Raw genomic sequence first — 23,665 nt, 5'->3', positions numbered from 1 at the left:
GCTGTTGCTGTCTCTGCTATATTGCCTTGAAATGGGTCTCTGACTAAACTGGAGAGTTCCAGGTTTAAGGTATGGCCACCTACCTAGCTTTTGGAATCTCTCTATCCCATCTCACCCCCTCAGTGCTGAGCTTCTAGCTACAGGAACTTGTGCCCAGCTGGATGTTTGTTTGCTTGTTTATTTTGAGTCAGGGCTGTGTGCCACCAAATCCATCTTCATGCACAGCTTTATGGACATGCTAGGAGTTTGACCATGTTCCTCGTGCTTGTAGAACAGCAGCTCTTAATGGCACATGATCTTCCCATTCCCGCTTTTTAAAAAATGGTTTTTTTTTCCCTCTTTCCTTTTGAAATTTTATTTCATGTACGTTGGTGTTTTGCCTGCTGTATGTATATGAGGATTCCATTCCCTGGAACTGGAGTTGCAGACGTGAGCTGCCATGTCAGTGGTGGGAATTGAAGCTAGACCCTCTGGAAGAACAGCCAGTGCTTTTAATTATTGAGCCATTTTGGGGGGCAGGTTGGGGGCTTAGGCATGGCATAGTGCCACATACCTTTCGATCCTAGCACTTGGCAGACAGAAGCTTGTCGTTACAGGCAGTAGTGAGTTCCCGCATAGGTGTTGGGTCCTTGGTAAACACTCTTGAGTGCTGAGTCTTTCCAGTCCCTCCTTTTTAAAAATGGGGGTGGGAGGAGTATTGGCTCTCCTGGAGTGGGAATTACAGGTGATTGTGAGCTGCCTGAGGAGAGTGCTGGGAACTGAGCTCATATCTTCCACAAGCACAGCAAACTGCTGAGCATCTCTCCAGACCCTGACTTTAGTCACTGAAAGAATTTGAACTGGTTACTTCATGTTTTGCAGTTTGGATATGACTGATACTTTATCGTATTAAGAATATCACAGAAGTTGGGCAGTGGTGACACACACCTTTGATTCTAGCACTTGGGAGGCAGAGGCAGGCAGGTCTCTGAGTTCCAGAACAGCCAGAGCTGCACAGAGAAACCCTGTCTTGAAAAACTAAAAGAATTAAAAAAAAAAAAAAGAAGAAAAGAAATAGTCCATTTTGTATCCTGTGGGGAACTGTGCTATCAGCCATGTTTTACATCCTCAGTATAAAACACTGTCAAGGTGAGCTGAGGGTGCCTGACAAGGGACAAACTGTCAGTTGTCGTTATGAAGTGCTTTCGTTTTTATCTAATAATTTGAAATGATATAAATATTTGTTTAATATTTAAGCTATCTCAATGGATGGTCCATTTACTTTAAAAGAGCCAGGGGTTTTGGCTAGTGAGATGGCCTAGTGGGCAAGGTCACCAAAGCTGACGACCTGAACTTAATCCCTGGGACCCACATGGTAGATGAGGAAGACTGGCAGCTGCAGACTGTCCTGGCTGCCACCCACGTGGGCACCATGCTTGTATACATACAAAAGAAGCTGTTCAGGGCAGGGTCCCTTCAAGTGTGCTAGCACCTTCCTTCCTTCCTTCCTTCCTTCCTTCCTTCCTTCCTTCCTTCCTTCCTTCCTTCCTTCCTTCCTTCCTTCCTTCCTTCCTTCTTCCTTCCTTCCTTCGTAGTTAACCATGCTCTTTTCTGTCTTTAACCATTTTCAGGTATTTGACAGGAATGGTCGACAAAAGGACACTTGAGAAATATGAACGAGAAGCTAAAGAAAAAAACAGAGAAACTTGGTATAGTAAACTTTTATGATTCTATGAGTTAATTTTTAGGAAACACCGTACCCTTAGTGTTCTTATAATCTGTTCAAATATGTATTTCCAGCCAAGCTCAGTGCTGAATGCCTGTGGTCCCATTACTCTGGATGCTTGTGGCCAGGAGTTTGAGGCCAACCTGGGTAACAACAGTGAGGCCCTATCACAATAAAATGATTTTAAACAAATTTTTCTGTTCAAAATACTGAGCCAGGCTGTGGTATCGCATGCCTGTAATCCCAGCACTCTGGGAGGCAGAGGCAGGCGGATTTCTGAGTTCAAGGCCAGCCTGGTCTACAGAGTGAGTTCCAGAACAGCCAGGGCTATACAGAGAAACCCTATCTCGGGGGGAAAAAAAATCCAAAATACTGTATAGTAAAGGTAGAATTTTTTTTTTCACATCGTTCATAGAGACCTGCTCCTGATTCTATTAATTTATACAAAGGAAATTTGGGAGTCATCTAAGCATCTAGTAGTGAGTATAAGTCATCCATTTAATTGAATAACTATATAACCATTAAAAACTTACATTTATATTGCTAGGAATGAATGCCCATGCCTTTTATTCCAGCACCTTAGGAGGCAGAGGCAGGCAGATGATCTCTTGTGAATTCCAGGACAGCCAGGTCTACCCAGAAAGATCCTGTCTGGAAAAACCAAAGGGGGAAAATAGATTATATTTATAAAATTTATAATAAGCAAGAATGGAACTTAATGTTGCGGTGGCATTTGGAGAGAAAAGAAATATAATTGTACATAGGATTTGTTATCATAATATATAATGTAAATAAGTACTGGAAGGAAAGGGGGAATTATTGAGAGTTATTATCTTTCAGTAGCAAAGAAAACAGTGTGTGTGTAAGCTCTGCAACCTTACTTACTCTGCCTTTAAACCTTATGGACCTGGGAGCACAGGTCCCTGGTAGAGCTGAGCGAAGTGAGAAGCTCAGGTCCAGGGCGTAGCGCTTGAGGAGGGAGAAGGCTGCAGCCTTCCTTCCCTGGGGTCCCCATGGTCCTTTTCGGGAAGGACCACATTTCTCTCTTTGATTATTTGATTATTATTGTTATTGAGTCAAAAGTCTATTTCACTCTAGTTGGCCTGGAACTCACTATATAAAGCAGACTAGCTTTGAATTCAGAGATCTACCTGTCTCTGTTTCCCAAGTGTTGGGATTGAAGGGGTGTGCTACCACAACTGGCAAATGGAACAAGCCTTAATTAGTATTAGACTAAAAAGATTATAAGCTATTACCATGAGTGTTTTGAAATAATTTATGTAGAATTATATAATTCTTACACTGTGAAATAATATCAGTAATTTTAATTAGTAACCACTGTTCCAACATGATGTGAATGGTGGTCTTGTGGGGGAAAAATATGCTTTTTTGAAATGAGTTCTCATTCTGTAGCCTAGGTTGGCCTCAAGTTTATTCCTTAGTAGTCTATAAATGGTTACAGTATTGGGATATAAATAAGAATCACTCTGCCTGGCTTTAGTACCCTTGATTTTGCAACAATTGTATTCTGCCATATTAGTTAGAAAAGTGAAGAAAGGGTAGTTTATCTTACTCTGTGATGTTGGATTTTGGAATTAGTTGTATTAGTTATTTTTCTCTTGCTTTGACCATAACCAGAAGCAACTTATTAAAGGAAAAATTATTTGGGCTATGGTTCTAGAGGGATAGGAATCCATTTTGGCTGGGAGGCTGGAGAGCAGGTAACCATTGAGGCCAGAACGGCAAGCTGAGTACAAACCAGCAGTAGTATAAAGCTTTAAATTCTCCAAGCCAGTCTCCAGTGACATTTTTATTCTGACATGGCCATACCCTCTAAGCCTCCCTAAATAACACTACTGTGGACTAAATACTCCATGCCCAAGACTGAGGGAGGGAAACGGTTCGTTCACAGCACAGTGTCAGCACTGTGACTCATTTTTGTTTTTCCTTTTTTCTGTCACCTTTCTTAGAGATTTTGATATGTAGTCCAGGATGGTCTCAAACATGTTATATACTTTTGCCTCGGTCTCCCTGATACTGGAATTAGTCACTCCCAACACTTTTACCTTTATGAGTAATGTTTGCTTATAGACTACAGAAATTCTCTGACTCATATTGAATTCTCTCTTTTTATTTTACTAGTATTATGACACAAATGAATAGTGGACTTGAAACTGGTTATCACATTTAATTACATGTTTAATGGTAGAAGAATATTTTTAAAAATAATATATTCTTTAAAATCTTTCTAGGTACTTGTCTTGGGCATTAGACACAAATCAGGAAGAACGAGACAAGGGTAAAACAGTGGAGGTGGGCCGTGCCTATTTTGAAACAGAAAAGAAGCATTTTACAATTCTAGATGCTCCTGGTCATAAGAGTTTCGTCCCAAATATGATTGGTGGTGCCTCTCAAGCTGACTTGGCTGTACTGGTAAGAAAGAGATTTCTATTCTGTACATATTTATTAATAACCCAGGTTATATCTTTTCCATTGAAAAAGTTTGAACCAAGGTCTTCGAATATTGCTATGTAAGTTGTCTATCACTGATTTGTGACAAGAGTCTCACCATGTTCCTCTGGCTGGCCTGGTCAGATATCTGCTTGTCTCTAATTGAAGGTGTACAACACTAACTTTAATATTCTAATCCCTCTCTAAAAGTTGTAGTGCATTATGACATATACATTAGTCATTTCTGTCACTCTTACCTGCCCAGGAACTGTTTATAATTTACTTGTTAAAAATACATTAAACATTTTCTTGTTGCTGTTATCCATGTGTCCAAATTTAGTGTTTTCTTGAATGCTAACCCCAGTCTTTTCCTTTCTCCTTTCCTCTTCCCTTTCCCTCCTTCTTAGTGGTACATGCTCTCGGCAAACTCATTATCCACTTGCCTCAGACTCCCAAATGCTAGGATTACAAGTATGCACAGCATACACTCTTATTTGAGTTTTTGTTTTATTTTGTTTGTAGTATTGGGGATGGAGAGATGGCTCTTGCAGAGGACCTGAGTTTGATTCTCAGCATCCACAATGAGTGGTTCACAGTTGCCTGTAACTTGGGATTCAGGGGTGTCTGATGCTTATGGCCTTAGCAGGAGCCTACTAGAGATTGGACTCAGGTCCCTGAAATTGCTAAATACATATTTTTTTTTTATCACATTCTTAGCCTGAAACATTTGAAGTAAATGCACATGTATCCTAGATTTAGGGAATTTAAAGGGTTAGAAAAAGCATCCATGGGGCTGGAGAGATGGCTCAGCGGTTAAGAGCACCGACTGCTCTTCCAAAGGTCCTGAGTTCAAATCCCAGCAACCACATGGTGGCTTACAACCATCCGCAATGAGATCTGATGCCCTCTTCTGGTGTGTCTGAAGACAGCTACAGAGTACTCACATATAACAATAAATAAATCTTAAAAAAAGAAAGAAAAAGAAAAAGCATCCATATTTATTTGTTTTGATATTTTAACACAGCACATGGAAATAACTCTAACAATGAGCCATACTCACTCATCCATAATCCGCCTTGTTTTGGGACTGGGTTTTTCTGTGTAGTCCTAGTTGTTCTGGAAATCAATCAGTTGACCAGGCTGGCCTCAGACTCAGAGATCTGCCTCCTGTTGCCTCCCAAGAACCGGGATTAAAGGTGCTTGCTGTCACTACCACCACAGCCACCACATTAAATCCTCAAATCTCTGAGCCATTGACACCGAATGATTGGATATGTTCATTGTAACACATATACTCTCAGTTCCTTGGAAAGCCTTCTTATAGAAGTTATAGTGTAGATGTTTTACTGCTAGATTTGGTGGGGGCTGGACATAACCTGAATGTCCAAGAATTAATTACTTGGTTTTTTGGAATAGGTAATCTCAGCCAGGAAAGGAGAGTTTGAAACTGGATTTGAAAAAGGAGGACAGACAAGAGAACATGCAATGTTGGCAAAGACAGCCGGTGTCAAGCACTTAATTGTGCTTATTAATAAGATGGATGATCCAACAGTGAACTGGAGCAGCGAGAGGTAAGCTGTGCTGTGCGGCTGCTTTGTCTCCACGGAATGTCAGTGAAGACTGGTTTTGTTATTGTTTGAATTGTTCCCTTTTTTTTAAAGCTTTATTTTGTTTACTGATGAAAGCAGAGTTTGTCTAGTTGGCGTAATTGATTTATTTCTAAATATTCATAGATATGAAGAATGTAAAGAGAAACTAGTACCATTTTTGAAAAAAGTTGGCTTTAATCCCAAAAAGGACATTCATTTCATGCCCTGCTCAGGACTGACGGGAGCAAATCTCAAGGAGCAATCAGATTTCTGTCCTTGGTACATGTGAGTAACCATTCTGACTTTGGTTTTAAAGGAAGGATGGATATCTATCTCAATAGTAATTGAAAAGAGATTCTGGCTGTAGTCTTGGTTTTAAAAGAGCTGTGACCTTTGTCTTCTAAAACTTTGGGATGGATGGGTGGGTGGGTGGGTGGATGGATGGATGGATGGATGGATGGATGGATGGATGGATGATGGATTTGGTATATGCTTAGGTGTGTGATGTGAAGCTGCTTGCCCATATTTGTGTTTGTACAACCGAGAGGTTGACAGCAGGAGTTTTGAGACAGTTTTTCACTGAGCATAAAACTGATTGGGCTCGGGGGCTGGAGAGATGGCTCAGTGGTTAAGAGCACCGACTGCTCTTCTGAAGGTCCTGAGTTCAAATCCCAGCAACCACATGGTGGCTCACAACCATCTGTAACAAGATCTGACACACTCTTCTGGTGTGTGTAAAGACAGCTACAGTGTACTTACATATAATAAATAAATAAATCTTAAAAAAAAAAAAAACTGATTGGGCTCGAATGACTAGCTAGTGAGCCTGTGTCCATCTCTCCTCCCCAGTGCTGGAATTACAGAGGAATACTACCACCTGGCTTTTATGTGGGTGTTGGGGTCCAAACTATAGCCTTGTGGAGGCATAGCAGGCACATCACTAACTGAGCCACCTCCCCAGCCGTGTGTAGTCTTTTTAGGGTGATAGAAATTCTTTATGGGGCTTTGGCCTATATTAGTAGGCTACTTGCCTTATAAACATGAGGTCCCTGTGGCTCAATTTCCCAAATCCTCTTATTCAAGCACACAAAAACCCAAAAAGTTTTCTTATTAGTCCCTTACTAGATAAATGATGAGTACTTAGCAAATATTTTTGCATTCTATATTCCTTCATAGCTTCCCTTTCTTTGTATTTATTTTGGGTAGAATCTAGAGCCTTGCTCATACTGAGTGTGTTCAGTGTCACTTGAGCTAGTCTCCCTTAACCCTCCTAATTTTCATTGTGCTTGTGAATGCAGATACACATGTGCTACAGGGCCTAGGTGGAGGTCAGAGACCTCAGCACAGGTTGGCTCTCTCTCCCCTTCCTGCTTAGCCTCTCACTTCTCCCACAGCTGTCCGTGTGATCCTCCCATCTCTGCCTCCCAACTTCTCTTAGCAGTCCGCAAATCCATGTTTTGTTTTTAAAATATATCTCGGGAGATGGTTCAGCATATTATGGTGTCTGCTGCCAAGCCTGTTGACTTCCTGGTAGAAAAAGAAAACAAACTTGTGCACAGAGGCATGCACACTGAATGAATGAATGAATGAATGAATGAATGAATGAATGAATGAATGATCGATCGATCAATCAATCCAAGGACACAAAGATATAGCTCTACAGAAGAGGGCAAGGCCAATCTAGTTTCTAAAGTAATTAAATGTTAAGATTTTAGTTCTTCAGGGCTGGAGAGAAGGCTCAACAGTTAAGAGCACTTGTTGCTCTTACACATGACCTGGAAATTGGTTCCTAGCACCCACGTGGCAGCTCACAACCATCTGTAACTTCAGTGCCAGGGGATCTGATGCTCTTTTACCTCCTCAGAGAGTAGGCATGCACACGAGGCACAGACAGACAGACAGACAGAGCACTAAATACACATAAGAGAGAATATGAGACATCTATATTTAACAAAAGACCTTTTTCTCTTTTATATTTAGTTCTCAGTTCATTTTTGTGTAAGGTTTATGGTCTTTACCTAGCTAAGTTCATTTTGTTTGATATATGGGTATCCAATTATTCTGGTACAATTTCTCTGTAATTCTCACCCTTATTACAATTCAAATGACCATAAATGTTTAGTGTTTTTTCTTTCTCAGTTCTCTTCTGTTCAACTGTTTGTCTTAGTTCTGTACAGTTTTGCTTACTGTAGAACTTGAAAATTGGTTAAAATTTTGCTTTCATTTTTGTACTTCTTTAAAAAAATATTATTTTATGTATATGAGTACGCTGTAGCTGTCTTCAGACACACACCAAGAGAGGGCATCAGATCTCATTATAGATGGTTGTAAGCCACCGTGTGGTTGTTGGGAATTGAACTCAGGACCTCTGGAAGAGCAATCGGTGCTCTTAAACTCTGAGCGAGCCATCTCTCCTGCCCTCAACCCTTTTCCCTCCCTCTTCCCCCCCCCCCCCCATATTGTGAGTCTCTTGAATTTCCACACATATTTTAAGATTAGTTTGTAATTACTCTAAAGCAGACAGCTTTGTTAGACACTGTTGCCTCACAGAGGAGAAGTTGTTTATGAAACCCTGATTTTAAATTTTACAATGCATGAAATTTGGGACTTGAAAGTAGAAATAGATTATAGGCATTTGGTACGTGCTTATAATCCCAAAGCAGAAGCAGGAGGATTGAGCTTGAGGCAGGTCTAGAAGACGGCAAAACCTTGTGTTCCTTGTCCTTATGAAGTTAATATTACAATGTAGGCTGTTGCAGAACATTTCTAACTTACGGGGAAACTGGGCCAGGACAGCTCAGCTGGGCAAGGTGCTTGCTGCCAAGCTTGATGGCTTTAGTTCTTGCCCTAGGGTCCAGACCATTAAAGGAGAGAACTGATTCTTGCAAACTGTCCTCCGACCCCATATGCACATGTACCAGGGACACACACAGACACAGCAAGTCAATTAGTAAGCATCTAGAGAAGTTCTAGGTATGTTTTGTAGCTTTTGTTTTGTTGTATTCTATTTTGAGACAATAATCTCACTATGTAGCCCGGGTTAGCCTAGAATTTATTAACCTCTTAGCTAAGTGCCCCAAGTGCTGTGATTACAGGGTTGTATCATCATTACACCTGGCCTAGGGAGCATTTTAAACATAAGGTATTTTGTTTTGTTTTAGTTTTTTAAGGTATAAGTTTCATGAAATGAAATATATGAAATGAAAAAAAACATACATGGGAAAAATGTGATTTTTTTTGTTTAAATTATAATAATGTAACTTCTTAGATAATTAAAAATTCTGTTTACTTTCTTTAATTGATGTTGTTCTATTCTCAGTGGCTTACCATTTATTCCATATCTGGATAATTTGCCAAACTTCAATAGATCAGTTGATGGACCAATCAGGCTGCCAATTGTGGATAAGTACAAGGTACCTCAGATATTAAAGTTACTATATTTCAGGGGAGAGGAAATCATTGTGCTTTGTTATAAGTTGTAGAAAAAATTATTAATAACATTTATTATCCTTTTGAATGTTTGTGGAAGTCCATGATTTTCAGCTTAACTTGGATGTTTTCAATGAATCATTTTTTAGCTGTAATAATACAATGAAAAAGCTGTTCTGAAAGATTTTTCACGTTAAAAGTGGTAGCTATTAACAAGTAGCCTTGCAAGAAGAGTGCATTTAGTTATAATAGTACCAATACATGAGGGCTTTTTTGTCAGAGTGCAGTGCATTGGGTGTGGAAGTGCATCATTTAATTTCAGCACTTGGAGGCAGAGACAGAGACAGGTGGATCTTTTAACTCAAGGCCAGCCTGGTCTGCATAGCAAATTCTAGCCTAGCTGGGGCCACAACTATGAGACCCTGTCTGCACAAAAACAATTCCACACTTCTCAAACACCTACAAAAAAATTTGGCTTCCTTGGTTTCAATTGGAACAAATTGAAATTGGTTTCAATTGGTTTCAGTTGTTCCTTAGGTTCTCTGTCTTGCAGTACAAAGGCTTGAGGAAGTAGCACGTCAGGCAAACTGTCTGCACTGAGCTACTTCTCAGCCCCAGCCCAGTCTTTAGATTGTGACAGGAACAATTCATATCATGGTTTACTTACTTTTAAGTCTTTTATTTTTTGTTTAACTCATCTTACATTTACAAATAAGTAGTTTTTCTAAATTTGTACAAATCAGATTTTCCAACATAAAATTCTATGTTGTTTTCTGCACGAAGCTTAAGCATTCTTTGTTAATCTAATAAAAGTGTACTCAGGCCAAAGATACAAATTATTGTGGAGTATTTGTTACCTTCTCTGTGTTTAAGAATAATCAAAGCCGGGTGGTGGTGGCGCACGCCTGTAATCCCAGCACTCTGGGAGGCAGAGGCAGGTGGATCTCTGAGTTCGAGGCCAGCCTGGTCTACAGAGTGTGTTCCAGGACAGCCAGGGCTACCCAGAGAAACCCTGTCTCGGAAAAAAAAAATTCCAAAAAACTAAAAAAAAAAAAAAAGAATAATCAAGCATTCTGTCACTTACTAAGCTAAATATTTTTCCTTGATAGATAATTCCCATAGAATTTCACTTTGGGTTATTCACCTGCTATAATCAGCAATAAAAGTCTTCTAAGTTTTTCCTTTTTTGTTTTTTTTTTTTCTTTTACCCTAAATTTGAATAGGATATGGGGACTGTGGTCCTGGGAAAGCTGGAATCTGGATCTATTCTTAAAGGCCAGCAGCTAGTGATGATGCCAAACAAGGTAAGCGCTTAGTCGTGTTGTCTTACTTTAGGCTCCAAAATGTTCACAGGCTCCAGACTTTTTAAAGACTTAGGAATTTCCACTAAAACAAACAGGTTTTATGAGTAATAATTATTTTATTAATCTTAGGTGAAATTAAAGAACATAGAGGCTGGGCAGTGGTGGTACACCTTTAATCCCAGCATTTGGGAGGCAGAGGCAGGGGGATCTCTTGAGTTTGAGAACGGCTTAATCTGTAAAGTTCCACGACAGCCAAAAATCATCTAAAAAAATTAACAAAAATTTTTTAATCTAACAAAGGGTTAGCTGACCCTCTTAGAAGGTACAACATGGGGCTAGAGAGATGGCTCAGTGGTTAAGAGCATCGATTGCTCTTCCAGAGGTCCTGAGTTCAAGTCCCAGCAACCACATGGTTGCTCACAGCCATCTGTAATGGGATCTGATGCTTTCTTCTGGTGTGTCTGAAGACAGGAACAGTGTACATATGATAAATCTTTTTTTCTTTTCTTTTTTTAAAAGAAGAAGGTACAACATAAAGGTTTGAAACTATCAACCTGGGAGGCAGAGGCAGGAGGATTTCTGAGTTTGAGGCCAGCCTGGTCTACAGAGTGAGTTCCAGGACAGCCAGGGATATACAGAGAAACCCTGTCTCGAAAAAAAACAAACAAAAAAAACCACTATCAACCTGTAAGGACAACGTTAGATATCGTTTGTGTTTATATTTGTGGTGCTGGAAGTTGAACCCAAGGGCTTGTGTATGCTAAGCAGGCATTCTGCCGCAGTGTTATAGTCCCAGCCCTATAAAGGACTACATGATTTAGTAGTTCCTAAAAATGAACTTTGGGCAGCTTACAAATCTCTTTGTCTCTGGTTGCATAATGCTTTCTGGACTTTCTGGGCACCTGTACTCATTTGGTTCCTAGAAATAATGGTGAAGTACTTAGAGATAATACATTACTGTTATGTGTATGACTGTGTGTAATTTCACATTTGCAGCGTGAGAAGACTCCAGTTCTGAATTGCTTAGCAGTTCGATTGCTTAGCACTGTTAGCTTCACCTGTTCATTCATGAACTTGCTCCTACTATGCTTAAAGATAGTAAATTTTAGGGGCTCAAGAGTTGGTTGGTAATTATGTGCTGCTGTTGCAGAATACCAGAATTTATTTCAAGCACTTTGGGCAGCTTACAAATCTCTTTGTCTCTGGTTGCATAATGCTTTCTGGACTTTCTGGGCACCTGTACTCATTCGGTATACACATCAATATGAACAAAGCTTTTTTTAAAATGTAGTTTACAATTAAGTATTTCAAAGGTGGATATAGAAGTGCAAATCTAATCTCAGCACTTGGGAGGTATAGGGATTCAGGAGTTCAAGGTCATAATAGGTTTTATAGGGCTTTGAGGTACCTTAGGTAATTTTAAAAATTAACATAAAAAATTAAGTCAGAGGTGGTGGCACATGCCTTTAATCCTAGCACTTAATCCTAGCCAGAGTGAGTTCTGGGGCTATACAGAGAAACCCTATCTCCAAACCAAAAAGAAATTTAAGGGCCGGAATGTGGCCCTTATATAAAAAATATAAAAAGACTTGACCCTTTGGCACCCAGACAGAACCCATGTAAAGGAAAAAGGAAACACTCCACAAAGTTGTTCTCTGACCTCTTTGCCTTGTGTACCATGCACACCAACACCCACCCAAACCCAAGCCAGAGCAGCATTGAAAATGTAAGTCTCATTAGTGGGGTTAAAGCTCGATTCGATAATTTTTACTTTGAGGTATTATAAAATTATACCAAGAAACAAATTGATACTTTTAGTGCTTTCTAGATAAATCTCTTTTGTTAATACACGTGATGTTGTGGTCGCATTGTCTGTATCACTCCTCCATCCTTCCCATGTGGGACCATGGCCTGTTGGTGACACAGAAGAGAAAGTGATATCAGTAACGATACTGTGCTGACCATAGCAGCCCATGAGTGTCCACTTCTTACTTTGTATATATGAATTATCTATGTACGCCTGGTGCCCACAGCACCGTGGAGCGTTGGCTTTCCTGGAAGTGGAAGTAGTTGTGAGCTACCATTTGGGTGCTGGGAATTGATAATGGGTCCTCTGGAAGAACAGCAAATGCACTTCACACTGTGTCATCTTTCCAGCCTACACAATACAGTTTTAAAATTTACCTGTTAAAATAACTTTCAGAAATACATGTTTGATTTTTTTTGTTTGGTTTGTTTTGTTTTGTTAGACAGGGTTTCTCTATATAGCCCTGGCTGTCCTGACACCCTGTAGGCCAGGCTGGTCTCGAACTCAAAAATTTGCCTGCCTCTGCCTCCCAAGTGCTAGGATTAAAGGCATGCATGTGTCACCACTGCTTGGCCAATACATGCTTAATTGAAGTTTGGCCTGCTGTGGGGAAATAATTACTGAATTCTGAAATTTACATTTAAAAGAGTTGAAAAATCCATTAATAAATTTGATGTTTGTCTTAGTTTCCTATGGTTGATAAAATACCCTGAGAAAAGCAACTTAAGGAAGGGGCTGGAGAGGTGACTCAGCTCTTAAAGAGAACTTGATTCATCAGCAGCTCAAGATGGATTCCTAATTCCAGCTCCAGGAGATCTGTGCTCTCTTTTGGCCTCCATAGGCATTGTATATGCAGGATTCTACACACCGACGAGCACACACCTAAATATAAAGGAAAGTAATTTTCTAAAACCAAATCAGTGAGGTTGGAGAGACGGCTTAGTGGATAAGGAGCACTTGGTACTCTTGCTGATGGCCTGGGTTCAGTTCCCAACAGTGACACAGTGGTTCCCAATAAAACAACTCCAGTTCCAGGACATGTGATGTTGTCACTTCTGACCTTTTAGGGCACCAGGCACACGTGGGACACATATATACATTGAGGTTTAAGCATGCAGCATAAAATAAATAGTTTTGTGGAGCTGATGGAAGCAACTCAGCGTATCTAGGCTTTATTTCACCTCTTAAAGTGCACAGTCGCGGCCACGGCAGTTTGAAGACAATGCATTTGCAATCAGAGAAATAGACTAGTGCTCAGCTCGCTTTCCATGTAGTATAGGTCCCCAGCTCAGAGGGTGACCCCAGCCACAGGGAACATGGCTCTTCCACATCAGTTAACTTAAGGGAGTTCTGTTCAAGCATGCCCAGGGCTCACCCCTCACAGGCATGCCTGACATTTGCCTCCTAGTGATTCTAGATCTTGTCAGGTTGGCAGTACTAAGTAAGCATCACAATGTTTTCATTTTGAAAATGAGGTTCTGTATTCTATTTAGAAGTTGCTAGAATGTGATGTGTAAAAATAACAAGTTGTGACATTTGCAGCCGTTCCGCAGATGACAGTGTCGTCAGACCAGCACAAGCCACTGAGATCAGTCCCCTCTGTTTTCCTCAAAAGGTTTATTTTTGGCTAAAATATTTTATTTTTATTTTGACTTATGGATTTGTAGCTTCTTAACAAATGAATATCAAGGTCATTTTATATCTTATAAAGTGTACATGTCTCAGAAAACCTCCAACTTTGGTTTCTTCTTAAGCACAACGTGGAAGTTCTTGGAATACTTTCTGATGATGTAGAAACGGATTCTGTAGCTCCAGGTGAAAACCTCAAAATCAGACTGAAAGGAATTGAAGAGGAAGAGATTCTTCCAGGATTCATCCTCTGTGATCTTAATAATCTTTGTCATTCTGGACGCACATTTGATGCCCAGGTAAAGAACAATCATCTTCATGACTGTTAAAACTTAATTTCAGTGCCTCTGTCCTGAGTATTTGTAACATGTCACAAGACCAGTATCAAAGGAACTCATTTGTACGGCTATAGTATCTTACAGTTTCAAGAACTCACCAGGTAGTATTTTTTGTAAATTTCATTTTATTTTTTGTTTGTTGGTAAAAATTAAGTAATGTTCACTTTGTAAAAGCAGACTGTGATATATCATCAATAAATATTTAGCTTAAAATTTCCTTGATTTGACTACAGCATACTTTGCTCATCCAGAGCCAGTATGTTTTTAGACTTGGGTCTCACTTATATTTAACCTGACCACCAGAATAAGAACCAATGACTGATAGGTACTGGTAACAGAACTTTTTGAGTACTGTTAAACTGGAGCTAGAAAGATGGCTCAGTGGCTGAGTTCTTGCTGCTCTCACAGAGGTTTCCAGGTACCTGCAGCATAGAACTGCCTATAATTCCAGTTCCATGGGATCCAGCACCTTTTCTGGCCTTCTCGAGCATAGGTGTGCAGGTGGTGCACAGACAAAACATGCAGGCAAGGCTGATACACATAAACTCCAATCTTAACCCTTCCATCAAAAAGTATGACTAAGTTTTTGTTTGTTTGCTTTCTAATGCCAAATACATTCTCTTGTTTACTGTCTGTGCCTTGAGTATTGAGAAATGGATAACCCTATAGGAGGTCTAGGTAATGTGTTCCTTTATTCCTTGGGTGATAACACTGTGAAGGCTTCTTAGAAGGAATCTGCCTGTTGAACTGACACCAACCTGGCACTTGCCCGTTTCCATACAGGGCATGGTAGAGCCTAGGTTGCACAACTTGAATTATCCTATCATCAAAATAACAAGGTAAAGTTCTAAGGATTTTTGTTTTGTTTTTAATTTTACAGATAGTGATTATCGAGCACAAGTCCATCATCTGCCCAGGGTATAATGCGGTGCTGCATATTCATACCTGTATCGAGGAAGTCGAAATAACAGTGAGTTTGGTTTTTAGGATAGCACGTTTGTTTATTTATTTGGGTTTTAAGAATGTTGTGTCCTGATAACTTCTGACTAGCCATACTGATAGTACTGATAGTTATTTTTTTTCCACGCTGGGAGAAGGGTGTGTGGTGGTTCATGTGTAAAGGTCAGAGGACAACTTGTTGAAGTCATTTGTCTTTTTCTACTTTGAGGACCAACTCAGGTCAAGAGACTTATGTGCAAGTGGTTTTCCCTGCAAAGCTAGCGTGCTGTTCGTCTTCTGTTTCTGTTACTCTGAGACAGGACCCCACCCCATAGCTCAGGCTGGCTGGGAGCCCAGCCTCCTCCTGCTTTGGCTTCTCCAGCAGTAAGATCACAGGTGTCAGTACCATTACAGGTCACCAGCTTACCGTTATTTATATTTGTAGAGTTACTTATATTTAACATTTTAATTTTCTTTTTCTTATGCTCTTTTCTTGGCTAGGCCTTAATCTGCTTGGTAGACAAAAAATCAGGAGAGAAAAGTAAGACTCGACCTCGTTTTGTAAAACAAGATCAAGTATGCATTGCTCGTTTAAGGACAGCAGGAACCATCTGCCTGGAGACCTTTAAGGACTTTCCTCAGATGGGACGTTTTACCTTAAGAGATGAGGGTAAGAGTTTTTCAGTGTCTCTGATGCCCGGCTTTAGTAATCAACATTATGTAAGTACTGTTCTTACAGGAGATTCAAAGAAACCCCAGATTTATGTTCTGTTCTTGAATCAAAACAGAATTATCATACACTACCAGTAATGCTCTATGTAGAATAGTTTAAGCCAGGCAGTGGCGGTGCACGCTTGGAATCCCAGCACTTGGGAGGCAGAGGCAGGTGGATTTCTGAGTTTGAGGATAGCCAGGGCTACACAGAGAAACCCTGTCTCAAAAAACCAAAAAAAAAAAAAAAAAAAACCAGTTTAAATATTTGTAATAGTGCAGGTAGAAAAAAATTAAATTTACTAAGACATTTCTTTCATTCTTTTTGATTTTTGGATGATTTTGGTTTTTTCGAGACAGGGTTTCTCTGTCCCTGGCTGTCCTGGAACTCACTCTGTAAACCAGCCTGGCCTCGAACTCAGAAATCCACCTGGCTACTAAAACATTTCTATAATGAAGACTTCTATAGTAAATATGAAGAATACAAGGGTTATGTGACTTGATTTTTTTTTTAAATTTATTTAATATGTACTTCACATTCTGGAGGGCATCCATTTCTACACTACCTTTGATTGATACAGAATAGCTTTAATTTTCTTCTAATGGTCCAAAAATTCTTTGATATGAAAATGGAATGATTTTTCTGGAACATTTCCTTGTTATTTAATGTCTCTAAAACTTTGGTTTTTGTTTGTTTTGGGGTTGTTGTCTTTTAAATGAGGTCTCAAATAGTCCAAGTTGTCCTCAGACTTACTGCACTTCCGATTCTCCTGCTTCTGCTTTGCAAGTGCTGGAAGCCTTACAAGCCCCGCAGCGCTCCACACCGCATCCCCAGCACCGTGTGCTGCTGAGGCTATGTCTCAGTGGAGCCTGTGCTGGCCTCCAAATCATTGCAGTCCTGCTGCCTTGGTTTCCTGAGTGCTGGGATTACAAATCCCTATGTCTGGCAACTAGAAAACTCTGTAAAGCTCTGTAGTTAAACAGAAAATACAGATAACCATTTCACATGGTACTTTCCAGTATTAAACCATGGTAAAGAATATAGTATAAAACTCTTGGTTATTTTTTCCCCCAAAAGCTTGGCTAGGTCATGCTTCACTTTAAACACTTTATCTTCCAGATTTGTCGAGAGTGACATTTTTATACTTAATAGTTTAGTAGAGTTTTGCTTGTTTGCTTGTTTTGAGGCATCCTTTCTATGTAAGGCCCAGCTAGCCTTAAACTCAAAATTCCAAGTGCTAGAATTACAGGTATTTTCCCTGTGCCTAGTTCTAAATAATTTTGCCCTGTACCCATAGAACCTGATAGAATCTAACAGAAGAAAGGAAGGAAGGGTGCAGGAAGATGACAGTATTTAGGCTTTTCATGAGTCCTGAGTCATGAATCCTGAATGTGAGGTTGGACTTGTATACCCCGCAGTCCACAGGCTGCCCCACTGAGCCACATGCTATGTCTGATAATCACTTAGGGATAGGTCTCCTTTTTAGTTGCTATACAGATATATGTGACCCTTTTTCTTTTGTTTTATTTAGCAGATTCTTTTACATTTAGCCGTGTTGTTGAGTATGCTGCAATTTATTACTTTTATCATTGAGTGGTGTTCTGTTGTGGTAGGCTACTTCCCAGCAAGATTCATTAATACCATGGTTTAGGTAAACAAAGGTATTAAATCAGGGATTTGCACAATGACAGAATTTTCTTTTGGTTAATAATCTTAATGCATTACATAAACTAGCTGTTAACTACTGAAAGACCTTTTTTTTTTCCCCCCTCAAAATTTCATTTCTAGGTAAGACCATTGCCATTGGAAAAGTTCTGAAACTGGTTCCAGAGAAAGACTAAGCCTTTCCTTGATGACCCTGCACAATACTGTGAGGAAAATTGACTGCAAAGCCTACTTCACACCGCCTTCTCTTACTTTCTGCCCATTGGCAAGCCTCTCCCCATCCTTTGCAAAGAAAATTCACAGCAAAAGTCCACATCATGTCAGCTTTCTCATATTGAGAGCTCTGCTATGCCACTGGTGAATTTTCCCAAGATTTTGCCCCTTTCAAACTTCGCTTCCTTGGACAGATTTGGCAATAGCTTTGTAAGTGATGTGGACATAATTGCCTACAATAATGAAAACCTAGAAGAATTTTTTTTATTTTTCAATTTCCTCTTAGGCATAGTTAGTCTTTTTCCCCCAGTCAGATCATTCGGAGTGTGCGAGTGTGTGTGCACATGTTAAAAAGACAACTACCATGTTAATAAAATATTCAATTTGAAACCCTTTCGGTATTTGAATTGCTTTTGAATACTGTTTTTTATCTTAATATAACATTGTTGCATTAGCTTTTTAACTGCCAAGTAATTGAATACATTTTATTACTTGGATTTTTCTAAACTCTTCCTACCCACTCACTTTAAATGGAGTATTTACAAACACTGCTCAAGTCTGTATTAAAGGAAAGATTTTGTTTGACCCCTTATAGTGATGGTTAATGCACACATAAGCAACTTTATGTAACTGTAACACTGCTTTACTAACTAGGTCTAGTGGTTATTTTCTGCCAATTAATATTTTAGTATGATTTCTTAAACACAGTAAGTTGTTTGGAAATTAAAAAGCAACATTACTGTCACCTTTGTGGGTAAAGCTTAATGAAATTATATGTCCTACAGACAGCTCCATTAGCTTAATGGAATTCACAGTCAAAGCATGTTGAAACTGGCAAGCATCCTTTGATGTCTAAGAGCTGCATGCATTTAGTATGAAACCCTGCCAGTTCCACAGGCTCCTCATATTGTCTGTACCATTAAAGGATCAAGAGCCTTGCTGCCTGTGCCATCTCAGTCCAGTGACTGAATGGACCAACTTAGTCATCACCAGCTGCTCACATAGATACAGGAGGACATAGAAGCCAGCACAGAGTAGGTTGTATCTGTTCTTACCTGTAAGCTGTAAGTTTCTAACCATGATTTGGATGAAACACAGGGCAGCATTGTGGTGTGGTGGTTTCAGCTCGAAGGGTAATTTTCTGCTATAGCTACCATGCCTGAAAATGTTCATGAGAATGAATGGGAAGTGGAAGAGGTTTTCCAGAGGCCTCTCTTGTGTAGGATGTGTACTTCCATTTGTGACATTTGGCCTCTTTTACATTATGGTTCCTAAAACATGGTCTAACACTGTTTAATGGTATGGCCCTTCCCTTTAATCTTGTCTGCAGAAAAGAAAAGCCTAGCCAACTGAATTTCTGGTCACAAAACAAAAAAGAAAAGTGAAATGCCAACTGCAAAGATGAATGCGTTGGCGTCTCTCAAGGACAGGGCGCAGGTAGTGCCTACAGCTTCTCTGACCTACACATTTGGCTATTAAATTGCATGAAATTCAAATTTTATGATGTCTGCAAATATCTGGGCTTTTATTTTTCTGTGATATATGGAAGCTCTAATGAGAACAAAATACTTTATATATTTCCATGCTAATAAGGAAAATATTAGCAAATGCTGGGGTCTTAATGAATCTTTAGAACCATTGAGTCACTGAAATTATTCTGAAGTATTTCCTTTTTAAAATTAAACACTGCCCGACTTAAACATATTTTTAAAAATAAGTCTGTCTGATATTAAAACACTTAGACTTTTAAGAATGTTGTGTGCATGTTGCCAAGATTCTTAAGTGACCTGACTTAGCCACCACCTGTGAAAGGCCTACCTCTACAAGGTAATAGGAGGACAAAGGTAATTCTAAAAACACCGTGCATTTTAGGGACTTTGAAGTTTGAAGAGTATGCATCTCCATTTAGACCCATCCATTTTCAAATAGTAGTTATATATCAGATTGTCATTTCAATAAGGAGATAAAATGTCTGAAGTAAACATGAAACGGGTGCAGATGTTGGATTTTTTTTAAAGAGCAATACAGTTTTGTGCTATAATTCTGCCTTTTGCAAGTGTAAACTTATGTGGTTGATAGTGCAAAAGGATAACTACACATTTTGGGTTCTAAAGATCTGCTTTTCAGCTATACTTAACATAAACATGTTAACATCATGATTTGCTTTGCCCCATTTTACATTAATGATCATCATATGACTTTTATGCTAATTTATTTAATCTTTCAAGTGAATATATTGAATTTTAACAGATGGTATTTAATAACATAATTGTCATCTTTTTCTTACTGTGGAAGAGGAAATACAGAATTTTGTTATTGTTTATACATAATTTGCTATCCAGTGGGGGGGGTGGTATATAAAACCAAACCATAAGTTGAACTGAGTGTATATTGCTTGGAATTTAATAACAAAGCAACTTGTTTATAAATGATTAAACACATTTTCTCCTTGTTTTTAATCACTAAACAACTTGAAATACATGGTAATTCCGTGTAGAAAGAAAAACTTTAAATTGATGTACAAGCTATTCTCTGTAACAAGATAATTCATGCTTGTCTGCGATTTCTGAAACCACTATATCTACTTTTACAATGTGGGACTTTGAAAGTTTAATTGGACAATTCCTGTCATCAGTTGAAGTGCGGCAAATATTTTGACTTATACTTGCAACCAGATGCAGCTTTACAACTTAGGGATCCATGATGAATGAACATTTGGGGAAAAAAGTCACCCAAACTCCTTTGGCCATCTCCAGGAATACTAGTAATTCCTCCATGGTCTTGGATGACTGTTGACACATGACAGCACTCTAGCACCTTTGCTCACTGACTCCTGCTTCATTGAATGACGACTTCATTACTTTGGGTAGAGATTTAGGTAGTCAAGGGACAAAGTGGCAGCTTTTAATGTTAGGCATCTTCCAACTTTTAGAACACTTGTGAAAATTCCAGTTACAGTACTATAACTGACTGTAGAATTATTAGATGTTATATTCATTGTTGGCCTACCTTACTAGAATAAACTGTTCAATTAATCCTCTCACAGATCTATTATGTAAAGTAGATAGATAGCAGTCAACTGTATTTTGGGGATTATCTCCAAATACTGTGTTTATTTCTTCCACCTAATTTTTCAGTGATTGTAACAGATGCCATCTAATTATTCATGATCATGTTTCTTAAGAGATCTTGCCGTGGCAGCAACTTGGTAAATAATATAATTACATATGTTCAACTTGTAACTTAATAGGTTTAAATTTAGCAATTGATAAAATTAGATTTTGTAGTATGCGGAATAGAAAGGGTTATTTTCTAGTAGTAATTTAGTCAGTTGGATTTGAACCAATTTATTGCCAGAATTCAGATAGGGTAGATTTGATACTTGATGGTTTTGTTCTGGGATATTCTTAATTCTTAGAATCCTAGACCTTAATGAGTCTTCCCTTCAATAAATATGCTTCTCACATACCTCTAATCCTATGCTTCCATGAAACAATAATACGCTAGCCAAGTTGTGCACTAAGGATTATTATGAGGGCATGGAGGTACTGGGAGGGGTGAAGATTGAAAGCTTGATCTCCAGGAAAAGGGAAAGGAAATAAATAGGCACTACGCTTGAACAGGCAGGAAACACGGATTTCCTTTTCTTTTTTTTTTTCTTTTTTTTTCTTTCTTTTTTGTTTTTTTTTTGGGGGGGGGTGTTGGGGGGGTTGTTGTTTTTTGGGGGGGTGTTTTTTTGCTTTTTTTCTCTGCCTCCCAGAGTGCTGTGATTACAGGCGTGTGTCACCACCGCCCTGCTACGGATTTCTTAAGTAGCCCCAAACAGTATTGCTTTTTCCATCTTCACATGCGCCACTGTGCCCTTTAACTCTTGACCTGGAAACCTCAGGTTTGTGGACTGCACAGGTGGATGGCATTCTGAGTTTCCTGGAGCTCCCTCTGCTCGGAACGTTAGCCTAGTCCTTCAGTTGTCAGCCTGAGCGCTTGCTACCTCCGTTTGCTGCCCGGGACATTTGTGCTGGAGCTGGAATGAGCTCTGGCCCTCCATGTGTGGTCTGCACCTCCATTTCTTCCACATGCACTAGGTGAACACGTGAGCCCGCAAGTCTGCATTTTAAGGGACCTGTGTTGGGATCTCAGAAATATAAAATGTGGACCTCTCAGGCCAGGCTTTAGTGACTAGTTTTTCTTACCTGGTTAATACCTAGAGCCCATTTTAAAAGAAAACAAGATTGATGAGAACTGGCTAGGTTTGCTATGTTTTTAGCCTAATTCCAAAGCATGGAATGAGTGTTCTAGGTAGGAAAGAACCGCTTTTCCTATGGTCTGTAGCTACCTACTGTGCCTGACTTGGTGCCTGTGTGAGGATTAAGCCCTTAGTCTGCTCTTGCATTTACTCAAATGACTGAAGTTTAAATTTTTTGTTTTGTAACAATAAAAATTGTCATCTTTCCTTTTGATGTGCTTGTCTGTTTATAATCACATTGCTGTATTCTATAATACTTTATAATATTTTTGTATCAGGTATTGGAAATATCTAACAGACTTGTTTGATGGACCTAACAGGCTGTTACCTCAGAATTTAACACATGTTTGCTTGGTGTGTGAGGCTTTTGTAAGGTTTTATAATGACCTTACAGAACAGAACCCTCCAGGGAAGGTTATAAGGGATAACTTGATAACATCACAGTATGGTTTTCTGTGAACAGTAGAATTGGAGAGATTAATGGTTATTCTGTCCAAGCTATGAACCTCAAATAATCAAAATTTTTAATAAAGATCAAGAGACCAAATGGCATGTGCCCCCCTTTTTTTATTGTGTAAGGGTGAGTGTAGAACTAGTATATACAGTAGTTAACTGAATAACAGCAGTGTGTTTCTTGTTCACTCATCTTTGGTGAAGGAAGGTTGAGACAGAATCTCCTTGTGTAGGAGACATAAGCCTCAAACTTGTAGCAATCTTTTTTATTGCTGGGATGAAAGGTATGTACCACCACAGTCTAACTTGCACACACAGTTCATATCTTGAAACAGTGACTTGCTGCTTCAGCTGTGAAAGGCCAGAATTTTATCTTAAACCACTCTTAGCTTAAACAAAATTTGTATGCAAGACTGATAAAGCAGAGCTCCTAAAAGTTCTAAATAAGGGCCAGAGGGATGCTCATCAACTAAGAGCACTTAAAGGACCCAGAGGTTTTTTTCCACCAAATCAGACATCTCACAATGACCTTTAACTCCAGCTAGAGGTGATCTGACACCTCTGGACTCCTCAGACACCCAAAAGCATGTGGCATATACATACACATTAAGTTATTAGAACATTCTTAAAAAATAATGTGACATTTTCTAGGAATTACATTTTTGTTTTGGGAGCAGGTCTTACTATGTATCCCTATCTGGAATGGAACTTGCTATGGAGATCAGGCTGTTCTTGAACTCACATTTGTCTAGCTCAGCTTCCCAAGCAACAGGATTTTAAAAACAACAAACAAGCCAGGGCTGAAGAGATGGCTTAGAGCTTAAGAGCACCGACTGCTCTTCTAGAGGTCTTTAGTTCAATTCCCAGCACCCACATGGTGGCTCACAGCCATCTGTAATTGGAATTCAATCCCCTCTTCTGGTGTGTCTGAAGAGAGTATACATAAAATAAAACCCCACGATGTCATCTGTTCTGGCCTGGCCTTGAATTTTAAATCCTCCTGCCTCTACTTCCTAAACACTGGGATAACAAGCTTGTACGACTGGTATTCAGATAAAACTCTACCACTACTCTGCCAGCTGAACTGTGGCTTTGTTTCACCTTGTGCTTGTCTAGCAACACATCAGAACATAGAACTCACTCCTTGTTAGCAATTCTCTTAATGTCATTAAATTTTTGTCCTTT

General features: G+C 39.3%; 1 protein-coding gene across 2 annotated transcripts in view; it reads left to right on the top strand.

Moving 5' to 3' along the window:
- Gspt1 (G1 to S phase transition 1) overlaps nt 1–18,171 on the top strand; it is a 36,781-nt gene extending 18,610 nt beyond the window's left edge. For both annotated transcript variants that reach the window (XM_052197325.1, XM_052197324.1), the window contains exons 6-15: nt 1,611–1,688; nt 3,958–4,138; nt 5,573–5,727; nt 5,890–6,030; nt 9,065–9,158; nt 10,398–10,478; nt 14,040–14,213; nt 15,133–15,222; nt 15,693–15,861; nt 17,692–18,171. In XM_052197325.1, coding sequence (XP_052053285.1) covers nt 1,611–1,688; nt 3,958–4,138; nt 5,573–5,727; nt 5,890–6,030; nt 9,065–9,158; nt 10,398–10,478; nt 14,040–14,213; nt 15,133–15,222; nt 15,693–15,861; nt 17,692–17,744 — 1,216 coding nt within the window. In that variant the 3' untranslated portion in view covers nt 17,745–18,171. The remainder of the gene's footprint in view (nt 1–1,610; nt 1,689–3,957; nt 4,139–5,572; nt 5,728–5,889; nt 6,031–9,064; nt 9,159–10,397; nt 10,479–14,039; nt 14,214–15,132; nt 15,223–15,692; nt 15,862–17,691) is intronic.
- The last annotated feature ends 5,494 nt before the right edge of the window (nt 18,172–23,665 follow it).

Source organism: Apodemus sylvaticus, chromosome 10, assembly GCF_947179515.1.
Source record: "Apodemus sylvaticus chromosome 10, mApoSyl1.1, whole genome shotgun sequence".
In the NCBI taxonomy this organism is placed as follows: domain Eukaryota; kingdom Metazoa; phylum Chordata; class Mammalia; order Rodentia; family Muridae; genus Apodemus; species Apodemus sylvaticus.
Note: the sequence above shows the minus strand (reverse complement) of the source record. Positions and strands in the feature narration are given on the sequence as shown.